General features: G+C 49.1%; 1 protein-coding gene across 4 annotated transcripts in view; it reads left to right on the forward strand.

The window, feature by feature from the left end:
• LCP2 (lymphocyte cytosolic protein 2 (SH2 domain containing leukocyte protein of 76kDa)) overlaps positions 1-15,184 on the forward strand; it is a 48,330-nt gene that overhangs the window by 18,054 nt on the left and 15,092 nt on the right. For 2 of the 4 annotated variants that reach the window (XM_010854566.1, XM_010854569.1), the window contains 10 exons: positions 1,160-1,225; positions 1,585-1,616; positions 2,199-2,236; positions 4,733-4,931; positions 6,904-7,001; positions 9,865-9,934; positions 10,029-10,112; positions 13,702-13,727; positions 13,838-13,857; positions 13,950-14,057. In XM_010854566.1, coding sequence (XP_010852868.1) covers positions 1,160-1,225; positions 1,585-1,616; positions 2,199-2,236; positions 4,733-4,931; positions 6,904-7,001; positions 9,865-9,934; positions 10,029-10,112; positions 13,702-13,727; positions 13,838-13,857; positions 13,950-14,057 — 741 coding nt within the window. Of the gene's footprint in view, positions 1-6; positions 746-1,159; positions 1,226-1,584; positions 1,617-2,198; positions 2,237-4,732; positions 4,932-6,903; positions 7,002-9,864; positions 9,935-10,028; positions 10,113-13,701; positions 13,728-13,837; positions 13,858-13,949; positions 14,058-15,184 lie in introns of those variants that run through there. The other 2 variants (XM_010854568.1, XM_010854567.1) reach the window with 2 other exon arrangements.

Here is a 15,184-nt window from a genome sequence, read left to right on the forward strand (position 1 = left end):
AGGGAAGCAAGACGTGGTGGGGGCCAAGATTACTTTGCTAACTTAGCAATTTTGTTTTAGACCAAACTTGTGACCTTGCTGCAGTCACTGCAGCAGAAGGAGGGTGGACTCTGGGTCCTTCCCAGAGGGCAACAGGCTCCATAGCGCCATTCCCAAGGGGCTTCCGGCATCAGGGGCATTGACACGGTGTGCTGACAGTGTGCGCTCTGGAAATGAGGGAGCCTGGCTTCTGAGGCTGCTGCGTGTCGCTGGGGGAGGGGCCTGCTGTGCAGCTCAGTCTCTTCCTCTCTGGGCCCCTGTGGCCCCACGTGTAAAATGACGTAGGGTGAGACCACCTCTGAGCCTCCTCCAGCTGCCCCAGATCTCACGGGAACAGGAGCCTGTCAGCTGACGGACCCTGGGTCTCCTCAGTGGTGCTAAGGGAAGCTAGAGTTTACTGCAGAGGGCATACCAGAGCTGCCGTCCCACTCTGCCCTTCCTGCCCTGGGGTTTACAGATTTGCTATTTTACAACATCCAAGGAATGAGAGGGTCCTGGCCAAGGCAGGCCTGTGGGCATGGATGATTCAGGGAGTCTCCCGCTTTGCAGGCTGTGCCTAGATGGGGAATACTTCACCAAGTGTTTATAAGAATCCATGTCACCAAGGAGGGAACGGAGGATGGAAGGAGATTTCAGGCCCAAGAAGCGCACTGAAGCTCTTGTCAAGAGTTCTGCAACGAGCAGCCGATTCCTCCAGGTCTCAGAGGTGGATTGAAGATTCTTGTTAGACATCGCTACAGGAATGTCAAACCAAGAGTCAGGGGAGCTCAGCCTTGCGAATACCAGCACAATAAGATACACTGCGGTCATGTCCTGATCTTAAGGCTGCTGGATTTCAGAGGAGGAGGAGCCGGTGTGAGCCGGCCAGTCCCCACGGAGGGCCCCCCAGGAGGCTGAGCCCATGCCGAGAGCTTCCTGGGCAGGAGCAAGGGGATGGAGGTGGCAAGAAAGTGGGGCGCAGAGGGAGGGGACTGGCTGGAGGCCAAAGGAAGAGGCCGGCTAAGGTTGGTCCAAGTGCCTGAGGTCACACCGACCGGGAATCTTCAGGACTCAGGGGAGGAAGGCTGAAGGTGGAGAGAGAAAATGCTTTTATCACCTCACCCGTCCCTTTGTCTTGTAGGATTCTGAGTAAGTTAAGTCAAGAAATCAACAAGAATGAAGAGAGAAGGAGCATTTTCACACGCAAGTGAGTGGGGCAGCCAAGTGTCCAGGGTCACTTTAATGAGATGCGAAGAATTTTCAAACTCAAGTCTAAATGGGAGTGGTTTTGCCTTAATTTTTGATCCGCCCTGCATCCTGCCCCTGCATCAGGGGAGCTTCCCCTAGAAAGGCAGGCAGTCATGAGCTCCTAGTTGTACCACCAATGTGACTTCAGCGGTTTCCAGAATTTTCGGGTAGCCTGGCCCGAGTTTCAAAGCAACAAGGACAAGAGTCCTGGGTGGTGAGACATACCATCCCCTGGGGGCTCCTCTTGCAGGGCTGGGCTAAGAGGGATATCTCCCCGAGTCAGTAGGGCCGTTAATGCCATGTTGCTTGCCTTTGCAGACCCCAAGTCCAGCGGTTTCCGGAGGAGACAGGTAAAGGTCTCTGGGGGTGAAAACGATTGCTTTGGAGATGGGAGGCTCTTCGGTTCTTCTGACTGCTGGTCCAGTTGGAGGGGAGGAGAGATATCACTATGCCAGGCATCTGGCCATGATCCCCTTCCAACTGAGGCCCTCTGCACAGACACAGGGAGGGACTCTTCGGGCGGTGCCTGGAACAACCTGGGTTTTGACTGAGCACCCGAGCACAGCCAGTCCTCCTGCTTCTGAGTCTTTAAAGCAATTATTCCGCTGCTAAATTCCACATCTTGTTAAAACGCAGATTCCTGGGTCCCTCCCAGTTCCTGCAGAATCAGAAGCTCAAAGAATAGGGCCCGGGGAATTTGCATATTTTGAAGCTCTCTCAAGTGACTTTCACACACGTGAAAGGTTAAGAACCACCGCCTCTGTCTGGTAGAATGAGCCCCTCAGGTGGGAAGTCGAGAGCTGGCACTGAGTTGCTGACCCCTGGCTGCGCGGGATGAAGGCGGGGGACGGGGAGGGCACCGGGCTGGGGAGCAGCCGACTTCCCTCTGTGGCTCCAGTCAGCACTGATAACGGTGTTGCCTTCCTCCACAGAGAGCCATGAGGAGGACAACGGAGGCTGGTCGTCCTTTGTGAGTATAGGGCAGGTCCTCCCAGTTTACAGCAGAGTCCGGAGGTCCTTTGTGGTGAGGCACTGGCGTGATGCGGGGAGCGAGGCCCTGACGGAGCCCGGCGGGGCTCAGGTGTGCTCTGTGGCGGTCGGAGCGTGACTCTCTGGCTTCCAGTCCACACGGTCGCCGGTCTCGTCCGGCCCTCTTGCCCTCGGGGCACAGGAGCGGTGGTGGAGGACACCTGGGGAAAGGCTTGGCCGTGAGCCACCTTGTGACGAGCGCTGATGGCGGGCTGGGCTCGGCTGAGGCCTGCGGGGGGCTGACCCGCCGCTGTTCACCAGCACCCCACAGCAGGCCCTCCCCCGAAGCCCTCCTCACACGGTCTACACTAAAGCAGCTTTAAAGTAGCTTTTCTCATAGGCTTAAGTCCCCATTAGCAACCCACTCCAGTATTCTTGCCCGGAGAATCCCAGGGACAGAGGAGCCCAGTGGGCTGCCGTCTGTGGGGTCGCACAGAGTCGGGCACGACTGAAGCGACTTAGCGGCAGCAGCAGCAGTGTCACAGAGGGAAAGGGAGCTCAGAATGAACTATCCGCCCTCGAAAGACCTCAGGGATGGGACGGCCCAATGGGGTTTTATACTTGGGGGTCATGATGACCCCTTTGAGAGTCTGATGAATTCTGTACAGCTTCTCCCCAGAAAACTGCATATTATCATCAGCACACTTGAAGCCAGACTTGGGCTAAGAACTCTGTTACGGCTCGTAGCCCAGTCTGTTCTTTTTACAGAGGAAGCAGCTGAGCTCCCTGCAGGACGTGACTTATGTAGAGCCCCATGACCGGTTAGAGGCAGGCTGAGGATGCAGCTCACCCACCCTTAGTCCAGGGGTCCTTCTGGTAAGCGGCTGCCTCTAGTGCCTTTAGGTAGCAGACACTAAACACCCCTGTTCTACTGGGATTCTGGTAAAAGCAAGCATTGAATTTGAAAAAAAAAAAAAAAAAAACCACCAAAAAACCTGCTAGTTAAGTCTGCGCTTTTTGCATGAGAACAAAGGAATGTAACAGATTAATTTTGTTCCCAAGGGATAATTGACCAGAGTTTCCTCTCAAATATTTACATTTTCACATAGAAACTGTATCTTAGCCACTGCTTGCCATGCAGTTCCTCCTGTGAGCTCAGTCTCAGGCTGGCCTCCTCCACCTCGTCTTTAAACAGGGAGCCCCCACCAGCTGCTGCTACGACACTCGGGCTTCCATGAAGTGCCCAGCACTGCACAGGGCACTCGGGGGGCAAGGACAAATGACCCCATGACCATTTTATAGCTTGGAGAACACACACACAGATCAGAATGTGATTTGGAACAAAAACACACATAGGAATATACGAGCCGAATCACCGGAGAAACTAGTTGTTCTAGAAGCAAAGAGGAAAAGTCTATTGTTGAGAAAGGCTGATAAGGGAAAGGCCTGGTGGAAAGTCAGGAGCCATGGGGCTAGGTACGCAGGCTGGGAGACGGTAGGGAGGCCCTGCAGGTCCAAGGGGCAGTCAGCAAGGCCTGGGGAGGTGTGAGGCTGTGGTTCTCAAGTCTCTCCCGTTCATCATCCTCTGCTCTCGAGCTGCAGTGACACTGACGCAGGACGAAGTCTTTTTTGTGTTCAGGAAGATGAACTCAACCTCATCTTGGCTTCCAATGTGTATATGCTTTGGAATGTATACATGTATAGGAATATATATACATGTATGTATACACACACACGTATGATGTATGTGCTGTGCTGTGCTTAGTCACCCAGTCAAGTCCAACTGTTTTTGACCCCATGGACTGTAGCCTACCAGGCTCCTCTGTCCATGGGGATTCTCCAGGCAAGAAGACTGGGAGGGGGTTGCTGTGCCCTCCTCCGGGGGATCTTCCCAACCCAGGGATCGAACCCAGGTCCCCCCCATTGCAGGCAGATTCTTTACCGTCTGAGCCACTAAGGAAGCCCAAGAATACTGGAGTGGGTAGCTTATCCCCTCTCCAGGGAAACTTATCCCACTCCAGTATTCTTGCTGGGACAATCCTATGGCAGGCCCCAGTCCACGGGGTCACAAAGAGTCGGACACGACTGAGTGACTGAGCACGCACCCCGAGAACAGAACTGAGAATTAACCAGGATGCTCCTAGTGTTTAGTCTAACTCTTGGTGATGCTTGAAGTGCAAAATGTGTTTATTCAAAACAGCAGGCCCTCCCATCCCTCTACTGCTGTGTCCACCTCATTTCTTCCGCTTTTGTCTGCTATGCAAAGACATACAGGGAAAAAATGCACTTGCCTAGGGAGTCTGAAGACCTTGACTGGGTCCTAAGACAACAGCTTGCTGGCCACGTGAATTGTGCTCCCTGAGCTCAGTGTCCTCATCTGGAAAGCGGGAGGAACCAAGTGAGGACCACTGTGAGGCTTGGCAGAGAGAGAGTAGATGTGGGCACGCCCACTGACGAGGAGCCTCTACACACCACACTGCCCCCGTCACACTGGCAGGAAGAAGATGACTATGAAAGTCCCAATGATGATGCAGACGCGGAGGACGACGGTGACTACGAGTCCCCCAACGAAGAGGAAGAGGCACCTTTGGAAGATGATGCCGATTACGAGCCACCACCCTCCAACGATGAGGAAGCTCTGCAGAACTCCATCCTGCCTGCCAAGCCGTTGTCCAACCCCAACTCCATGTACATAGGTAAGGGCCCTGGAGCCCAGCCCCCAGCCCCCACTGATGCACGGGAGGCCAACACCCACGCAGCAGAGAGCATTGCGTGCTGATGCCAGCTGACTGGCTGTGTGGCTTTGGGCAAGTGACTCCACCTCTCTGGGCCTCAGTTTGCTTATCTGTGAGATAGGACAGTAATAATACAGGCCATATAGGTTTGCTGTGAAGTTTAATATTTATGATTTGCAGCCAAACCATTGCTGGTGGTGGCTGATATCAGGATGAAGTGCTGCTTGAGGGCATTTAGAAGGAACAGCTTATTCTGTGTGTTCCTTTGGAACTCAAGTGCTTTCCTGTTCCTCCCTGTCTTGGACCAATTCATGATGACGTGGCACTACTACCCACAGATTGTCAGGATAAAAGCAACAATATTGAATGTGGTTTGACCATAACTTTAAACACTTTCAACAGTATTTAAGATTTTCATTGTCCATCTGTTCCTGTCAGCACATTTCTCCCTCGCTCATTTATTCCTTCATCCATTCAACAAAAATTATTGGTCTCCTATGATCCAGGAATCATTTTAAATGTTGAAATTCAAAATTATCTGGAAAGAAGACACAGCCCTTGCTTCACAGGGCTCACATCCTACCAGTGGTGGTAATGGAAATAGCCGCGTGTACACTTGTGTAACATCAAGGAGTCAGCCAAACAGTTGATGATCAGCACCACGGAAATTCATACCACGAATCCTTTAGGCTGTAGAACGCTTGGCAACTTTAAAGTCATTTCAAATTTTGTCAGAATATCGTGTTTTGAAGCACCCTGTATGATACAGACGACAATTACCAAGCCTGTTTCATATTTAGGGAAACTGAGGTCCAGAGAAGAAATAGGAACTGTCGTTGAGTGTCCCATACACGCCAGTTCTGAGCACACAGGAAGAGTTTATAGTTCAGTGGGTGAGGCAACAAAATGATTGAACTAAACCATGATGTACACTCAGGAAGACACATGTGGGAGATGAGGCTGAGGCTATTCCTAGTCCGGGCTTGCTTCCCTGAGGGCATGGTATTTCAGTTTCAATTTAAAGGATGAGCAGGAGTTGTCTAGGTGGGGGTAGACGTGTAAAGAGAAAGCACTCTGAGCCATAGAAATGGCCGTGCAAAGGCACTGAGGCTCGAAGAAGGTCAGAGGGGCTGAGACATGGCCAGGGTGGGTGAGGTGTGAGGTTAGGCCAGGTGGAGGAGCGTTGCCTCCCCAGGGCTGAGACTGGGTGAGGCAAAATAGGTCAGGGCACAAAATGCAGGAATTACTCACAGTCCTGGCCTGGGCTTTTGCTGTCAGAGACGGAACACTGTTAGTCTGTCAGCCTGGCCCGGGGATGCTTCTGTGATGATCAGAGTAATGTGAGTTTCTATGCAGAACCTGTGGTTTGGTAACCGGAGCTGGTGACTGACTCCTCCCTTTAAGGAAGGAGGAAGTGGGAGGGGAGGACAACGCAGAGCACGCCTGAGGGAAGGAAAGGGACCTAGAGCAGGATCTTCGTGAGCCATGACGGGGGACTTGACCCTGCCCGGGCAGCTGGGTGTGCCCGTGCGTGCGGCTCTGCACATCACGTACACGTGTGTACACGTGTGTGCACCCACACTTGCCTGTATGTGTAGGGGCATGTATGTCTACTTCTTTACAGTTTTGTATGAAAACATTCCCTCATGGTACCAGCTGAATTCATTATCAGGAGGCTTTTTTTTTAATGCCTTCATCAACAAAACCTCTGATAAATACTCAGTCCCTAGAGGTGAGGGGAGAGTTGCTTCCAAGTATAAGAGTAAGACGAACTGGGCAGGCACAGAGAAGGCAAGGGGCCAAGGACGCCCCGCCCTGTAGGGCCCAGGTGTGGGCACATCTCTGCCACGCATCTAGCGATGCACCAGGCCGGTGGCCCCACTCACCTGGATGCAGAATTTCTCCTTCCATTTGAACGCCTTTATTTCCACAGACCGCCCCGCCACTGGGAAAGTGCAGCAGCCGCCTGTGCCCCCACAAAGGCCGATGCCCTCCCTCCCTCCTTTGCCCACGGCCGGCCGGATTCACCAGGTAGGCGCCATCCTTTCTCTTATGCTAACTCACGTCCACTCAATAACTTCCTCTGTGGACAGAACAGACTGTAGACATCTTTATCCAACTGCAGCCAGTAAGAAAAAATTATATGCAGGCTGGGAAATTCATACCCAAGTACAGTGAGCTTTTGTGGGGGGTGAAATACTGGTGATTTTTATACACAGCATCATGCTTTTTATCACTGGTATTTTCTCTTTACCATAAACAATACAAGTTGTTTGTATAATAAAAAGTTTCCTTCTAATATTCATTGTGCTATTATCTCCCACTTTTGAAATAAGTGAAAACTGTTAAATAAAATCTAAGAGGAAAAAGTGAATGGTGGTCCTAGGCCTTCTCTCTCAAGAAAAGACTGGCACCACCTGCTGGCCAACAGCTGAAATTCCATGGACAGAAAGCTTGGGACCAAAGTGTGCGACGTGATGAATCCAGGGAGAGAGGGGCACCAAACCCCTGGTCCTCTTGCTTCAAGCTTACAGTTCCAGATTCCATGGACCAATTAAGTAACAGGCACACCTCGTTTTGTTGCATTTGCTTTATTGCACTTCACAGATCCTGTGTTTTTAATAAATTGAAGATTTGTGACAACCCTGCGTGGTCAGATGATGTTTAGCATTTTTAAGCAATATTTTCCAATTAAAATATGTATGTTGTTTTATTACACATAATACTATCACACACTTAATAGATTCTAATATAGTATAAATGTAGCTTTTATATACAGTAGGAAATAAAAATGTGTGACTAGTGTTGATGAAAATCCAATTAGCAAGCAAACCAAGAAGATTAAAAGATAATTTTATTCTAACATGGGGGACAGACTCTCAGAAGTGCTGAGAACTGCTCCTCCAGTCAGGAGCTGGAGGTTCAGTTTCATACATTTTTGAGAGAAAGACTCATGTGTCATACTCACAAGTTAACATTATACCCAAAGTTCACCAGAGCTGTTTTGGTCAGGTGTGCATGCAGAGTAAGCCTTTAGGTCAGTGCAACCCCCTGACAGGATGAAAAAGAAATACTAAAGTTAAAAATCACAGTGGTGGTATCAGAAGAGAGGGACCATTTCCCCCCAAATTTGTTTATATCCTCCTGTCTTGCAGAGGTCTGGTTAATGCAGATGTATATTGCACAGTAGGAAAGGCCCATCACAAACGGGCACATACTATATGTGTTTCAGTCCTGAGTTGGTCTGATTATCCTGCCACAGAGAAATTTATGACTTTCCCATTTACTAGGAAAGTTATGACCAACCTAGATAGCATATTAAAAAGCAGAGACATTACTTTGCCAACAAAGGTCCATCTAGTCAAGGCTATGGTTTTTCCAGTAGTCATGTATGGATATGAGAGTTGGACTGTGAAGAAAGCTGAGCGCCAAAGAATTGATGCTTTTGAACTGTGGTGTTGGAGAAGACTCTTGAGAGTCCCTTGGACTGCAAGGAGATCCAACCAGTCCATTCTAAAGGAGATTGGTCCTGGGAGTTCTTTGGAAGGAATGATGCTAAAGCTGAAACTCCAGTACTTTGGCCACCTAATGCAAAATGTTGACTCATTGGAAAAGACTCTGATACTGGGAGGGATTGAGGGCAGGAGGAGAAAGGGACGACAGAGGATGAGATGGCTGGATGGCATCACCGACTCGATGGATGTGAGTCTGAGTGAACTCTGGGAGTTGGTGATGGACAGGGAGGCCTGGTGTGCTGCGATTCATGGGGTGGCAAAGAGTTGGACACGACTGAGCGACTGAACTGAACTGAACTGAGCCTTATTTTGATTTTTGCTTCATTGTGGTGGTCTGGAACCAAACCCCCAATATCTCTGAGGTCTGTTTGTATCCAAAGAGACCCAGAGAAGTTCAGGCTCAGGAGTCCACAGCTGGAAATGCGCTCTCTCCACAAGGGACCGCAGCACTCGGACAGCTGTGGTGAATGCCAGGTGTCAGGGCTAAGGGATGCAGAGGACACGTTTTCCCCAAAGCTCGAAATCCAGACCACACCACCACTGGGACAGCCTGTCTAAGAACAGATGGCTTCCTCCTGCTTTTGCAGTTTTATTACAAAGGGAGCTCATGGAGCTGAATTTATCTACACATGGGTTTTGCTCTGGAAATTTGCAGCTCACTCTTGGGATTCAGAATTTCATTCATTCAATCTACGGATACTTACTGAGCAGCAGCACCCAGCAGTGTTCTGGGACTAGAGCATGAACAAGACAAATAAGGTCCCTGCTTTCATAAAATTTTCATTTGGGTTGGGGGAGATGAATAATCAGCAAGTAAAGAGATGCATAAACAGGGTAATTTGCGTAGTGATGTGTAGTTAGGGGGACAGGAGACCAGGGAAGGTGATGGTGGGTGGAGAGGTGACATTGAGCTGGACAGTGTGAGACAGCTCTGGTGAGAGCTGGGAAAAGAATATTCCAGGCAGAAGAAGATACAAGTGTGGAGATTCCGAAGATGCACAAGCATGAGATTTTGCAGGAACCACCAGAAGGTACTTAGGGTGAGAGCCCAGTGGGCCCTGGAGAGAGGAGCACACAAAGGTGGTGGGAGGGTGGACAGGAGTCAGCCCAGGCAGGGCTTTGCGGGCCATGGTGGTTTTAGTTTTGTTCCTAATGTCATAGGAGCCACTAGAAAGCTTGGCAGAGGAGTGACATGCAGAAAATGCTCTCCCAGAATGTGGAACAGGGAGCTCAGTTCACGTGAGAAATGGACAGATGTGTCCCATTTTCTCCATGGGATGGAGAAAAGTGAACAGATTCAGACCTATTCGGGGGTATAAAGCTTTCAGGGCTTACTGACAGGTTGGAAATGCTTCCTAACATGTGGCTTTCTGTTACACCAGCCACTACCCCCACCCCAGCCCAACCACGAGGAGCCTAGCAGAAGTAGAAACCACAAAACGGCCAAGCGTGAGTGTGGGGTCACCCTCTCTTGCCCACCTGCCCTCCTCCCCCAGCCCAGTGCTCTTTTCTGTGAATTGACTTCAGTCTCTTTCCCTTCCAGTCCCTGCTCCTTCCATAGACAGAAGCACGAAACCAGCCCTAGATCGTTCATTAGTTCCGTTTGACAGAGAGCCCTTCACACTAGGTTGGTATCTTTCATATTTGTCGCTCAGTGATAGTGGCCAAGAAGAGGTGGGCACGGGTTGGCAGCTGAAGAACAACAACAACAATAGTAGCTGACTGGTGACTCAGCTGGTAAAGAAGCCGCCTGCAATGCAGGAGATCTTGGTGCCATCCCTGGGTCAGGAAGATCCCCTGGAGAAGGGAATGACTACCCACTCCAGTATTCTTGCCTGGGAAATCCCATGGACAGAGGAGCCTGGAGGGCTATGGTCAATGGGGTCTCAAAGAATTGGACACGATCAAGACACTAACAACACAAAAGCAACAAAAGTGGCCGCCATCAATGCATGCTTACTGCGTGCTGTTCACGGGCACCGCCTCATTTCACTGTCGCCACAGTCCTAGGGAGAGGGGACTGTCAGAATCATCCTTGCTGTACAGAGAAGGAAACCGAGACACGAAGAGGTAACTTCGCAAGGTCACTCAGATGTCAGGTGATGGGGGTGGAGACCCAAGCTCAGAGCTCCTGTCCTGCGCCCTGTGCTGAGCCTGCTTCTCCACGGGCACCATCTGTGCACACACACCCATCACCTGGTCCTCCTGAAGGACGACGGGCAAGCATCTGGGCTAGGAGGCAAAGGCCAGGGAGAGCTGTTGTTGGCTGCCTTGGCTGCTAACTGAGCAGCTCACTGACCAGAGGGACGTTGCTTTTTCAGAGCTGTCTACTTACTTATAAGGTGGATGCTCTATAATGAGAAAATACTTAGTGAAACTCTAAGGTGCTATTCAAATGTCAGAGTTGTCTTTTGTTGTGTGTATCATTGACCAAACTGTGGGTATACTACAGTCCTTTCCTCCAGAATGGATTCAGAGTATTCTTGGATGGCAGCTACCTCTACTTAAAGCTATCTTTAATTCCGTTCTAAAACTTAGCTACAGTGTACTGAGCACTTACTATGGGGCAAGTGCTTCAGCCACCACAAATAAGTTATAGTCATCTCTGGGTGTCTCCAGGGGGGCCAGTTCCAGGATCCTTGTGGATATGAAAATCCAGGGATACTCAAGTCCCTTATATAAAATGGTGTAGTGTTTTCATATAACTTCTGTATATCCTTCCATGAACTTTAAGTCATCTCTAGATTACTCATAATACCCAATACAGTATAAATGCTCTGTATGTAGTTGTAAATACAATATAAATACACATACATGGTTGCCAGTGCGTGGCACATTCAAGGTTTGCTTTTCAGACCTTTCTGGAGTTATTTTTTCCAAATGTTTTCGATCTGAGGTTGGTAGACCGTGGGTATGGAGCCCATGGATATGGAGAGCTACTTCCACATTGTCTCTAGTCGTCACCCCACGCCCACAAAGGGGGCTGCATTATCATCCCCACTTTGCAGATGATAAAGCTGAGGTTCAGAGAGGTTGAATTAATTTCCCAAAATTGCAGAACTAGGTGCAGGATTTGAATTCGACTTGGATTTGAACCCCAGTCTTTCTGACTTCAAAGTGCGTGCCCTGTTCTACCACGTCTTGCTGCAGTTGGAGACCCTGGACTTTCCTTGCCGGGGAGCTCTGGGGAAGGAGTTCTGAGCCTTGAGGGATAAGGAACCTGGAGTCCAGCCCCACCCTAGCCCTTCTTCAGCTACATAGTGAGCAAAGCATTTAGCCTCTGTGGCCTCCGTCCCCTCTTCTGTCAGCAAAATGTCAGTTCTCGGATTTGGTGCTGAGCTTGCTACAGTTTCCCTGAACTGTGTCATAGCTCTGCTGGTTCATGCCAAGCTATGTCAACTATCCGAGTTTAAAATGGCCTGTGGCAGACGGCTGGACACATTGTATGAAGGCGAAGACAGAGACTGGACTTCAGACTCCAGCCCTGCTTACCTACCACGAGCCGAAGTGTCAGAAAATTGTAATACTGATGTCAAATCTTCCAGGGTCACTTCCTATACAAAGGTTACCCTTTTAAAATATTTTTGTTTTTATTTAGTTTTCTTTTGAAAGACAACCTTTTCTTGACAGTACTAGCTCTACCCTTGAACCCCTTATCCATGATGCTTTGGGAGAATTAACCTCTTAAAATGCTCAGACTTTTATCAGGAGGCTCCTAACATGCCCTGGGAATATGCATAAACCGGCAGACGTTTTTCAGAAAATCTATTCAGGCCTGATGATATAAATCTGTTTCCTGGGTATCCCTCTAAAGTAGGGTTTCCATATCAAACCAAAATTTTATAAGTAATGAACATTTTTATACCATCCAAACTACTCAGGTAGTCAGCTCTTCACAGTGAGACAAGATTCTTAGGACATATTTTGGGCTGGACATGTATTCAGTCTTTGAGGAATAAATTGTGTCTCAAAAATGCAGCTCCACTGTTACAGGGTGTTGACTGAGCTGGGAGGTGGATGGAGGGGAAGAAAGAGGAGCTATCTAACAATTCTCAGCACCCACTCAGGGTCATTGCTGGCCCTGTGTATAAATTGTCACCTGATCCTTAGAGCAAATCTATGCAGTTTAACACATAATGCCCATTTTACAGGTGAAGAAATTGAGACTCAAAAAATTTAAGTAACTTGCTCAAAATCATACAAGATTTGCATGTAAACCTGGCTGAATCCAGTTAACTAATGCTTTTATTACATTGAAGACATAGGGTATTACTCTGGGAACTTCAGACAGAAGAAAAAATACATTGTTTTGAATGATTTTGCAATGCACGGTTCTCAGGTACCCCTGCCATTTCTTCAGGAAGCCTCCATGTCATCTGTTACAAGAGAAAGTAAAAGAAGAAAAGGAAGGGAGGGCGGGAGGGAAAGAGAGGGAGGAAAGAAAGAGAAAAACAAAAGCCAAAGCAAAATGATTTGCAGCCCACTGGAAGAATCTCCTGAAACTCTGAACCCCAAATTAAATTTTTTTCAGGAACTAAATGCCATACCTTATGCAATGGCAAGTGTACCACAGGACTGAAGGAAGACTGACCCCTCCGTGGCAAATGAGTTTATTTCAGATATGCAAATAAACTTGGGCTGTACAAAGCAGCTCTTGGCCAATGAAAGAGGCACAAAATTTCAGGAAGGCATTAATCCTTTTCAGCATCAGTTATATTAAAACATTTTGGAAAGAAGCTCAGAATTCACGGTGCTGCTTGCATGTACACAGCACTACGTGAGCCTTTCGTGAAGTCACTTAATTTGCCTGAGACTATAAAGTTAGGTGCTCTTGTAAGGGACCCTCCAGGTCTAAAGCCTATGATTCCTCAACGTGTTGTGTGTGTTAAGTCACTTCAGTTGTGCCCGACTCTTTGTGACCCTAGGGACTGTAGCCTGCCAGATTCCTCTGTCCATGGGGTTCTCCAGGCAAGAACACTGGAGTGGGTTCCCATTCCCTGCTCCAGGGGATCTTTCTGACCCAGGAATGGAACCCGAGTCTCTTAGGTCTCCTGCATAGGCAGGCAGGTTCTTTACCACTACCACCACCGGGGAAGCCCATGATCCCTCAATGCTTAAACCCAATTATCCCTCTTAGGGGCTGGGATTCAGTTTCATCAAACGTTTCAAAGCTTAGCTGTTACACGCAAGGCTTATCTGCTGTTTGTAATTTACAGGAAGGAAGCCAATGATTTCTGACAAGGTGAGTTTTCTCCTTATTTTGTTTTGTTTGTTTCTGCTCCGTGTTGTATCTTGTCCTTGTTCTGTGGAAAGTGCTGAGAATACTCACGTATCTTCTCTCCTGCCTTGCAGTCCTCGGTCCTAGGGGGAAGGTGAGTGACTCTGGGTGCCTGTGTGTGGGTACAGGGCACGTGCTGTGTGACTCTGGTTTGTTTCTCATCCATCCTTTCTCTCAAAACCGCAGGCCTCCTGGGGAGCATTTGCCCAAGATACAAAAGCCCCCATTACCGCCAGCCACGGAAAGGCATGACAGAGGCAGCCCCCTGCCAGGGAAGAAGCCACCCGTGCCAAGGTAAGTGTCTTCTGTTGCTTGGGGTGTGGCACAGAAGGGGTGACGTGAACTCCTGCCTTGGATCAGTTAGCTCCACGTAGGGACCCAAGACCATGGTGCTCCTGGGTGGGAGTGGGCTCATTTTGCTGCCGGGGCTTGAGAGATGTTCAGGCTTCTCAGGTTGGATGCAGAGAGCCTGGGTCACTTTACAGGACAAGGCGATTAGCACAGAGAGGCATAAACAGATGGTTCCTCTGGAGCACGGGAACAGCCCCGTTTGTGGAGACCTTCTCAGCCAGTCTGATTTTTGGTTGAATTTTCCTTCCACCACAAGGGGCAGCACTGCACCTACCGTTTTGTAACGTGCAGGCGGTGGAGAGGACATCTCGGTAGGTCTCTGTGAGCAGCTTCCTCACCGCTCAACCACGTTTTATAGTGGCAGAGCACCCGTCAGCTCTAACATTTCTAACTTTACTGTGCAGTCTCCAGGGACCTATTAACCAAATGGCACAAATATCGCTGGGGTAGGCCCAGCTCTGCTCCCTACTAAGGACAAAACCAAGGCTTCCATCAACCTCATCTGTGCAACCAGGATTCAAAATTATGATCCTTGCTTGGCTAATGTGAGGATGAAATCAGGGCCAGGGCTAGGGTGCACTGGTAAAAACCTCAGCAACCGAGTTAATGTTTTAATGGTATATTCTAAAAAATCAAAATAAATGCCAAAAATATCATAGTGAACAAAATAGCAAAGTTTTAAATAAACAACAAGATGAGATCATGTGAATCACTGATCGGGAGGCAAATTGCCAGCAAACTGTCCTCCTCGGGCCCCTCTCTGTGAGGACACGACGCGAGCCCATGAAGGCTGCTGCCCACCACGGGTCTAAGGTCACCGCCACCAAATCTGCTTGGCCAGTTTGTGCGTCTGGAAAAAGGGACCAAAGCAGCAGCTTTTCCCAGCTGTCTTTCCTTCACACCAAGGGTGAGCCCCAAGACGGCTGTTCTCAAACATCAACAAAGGAGCGTGTTTCCTCAAATGCTTTTATTTGCTTGGAGAAACATCCACTCAGGGAAATTTAATAGCTACTAAAGAGTTTGCTGACTAAACCTTTTTTCTTTAATGTAATTATTTGCTGCAGTTGCGA

The sequence above is a fragment of the Bison bison genome, unplaced genomic scaffold, assembly GCF_000754665.1.
Source record: "Bison bison bison isolate TAMUID 2011002044 unplaced genomic scaffold, Bison_UMD1.0 scf7180017864343, whole genome shotgun sequence".
Classification (NCBI taxonomy): Eukaryota; Metazoa; Chordata; class Mammalia; order Artiodactyla; family Bovidae; genus Bison; species Bison bison.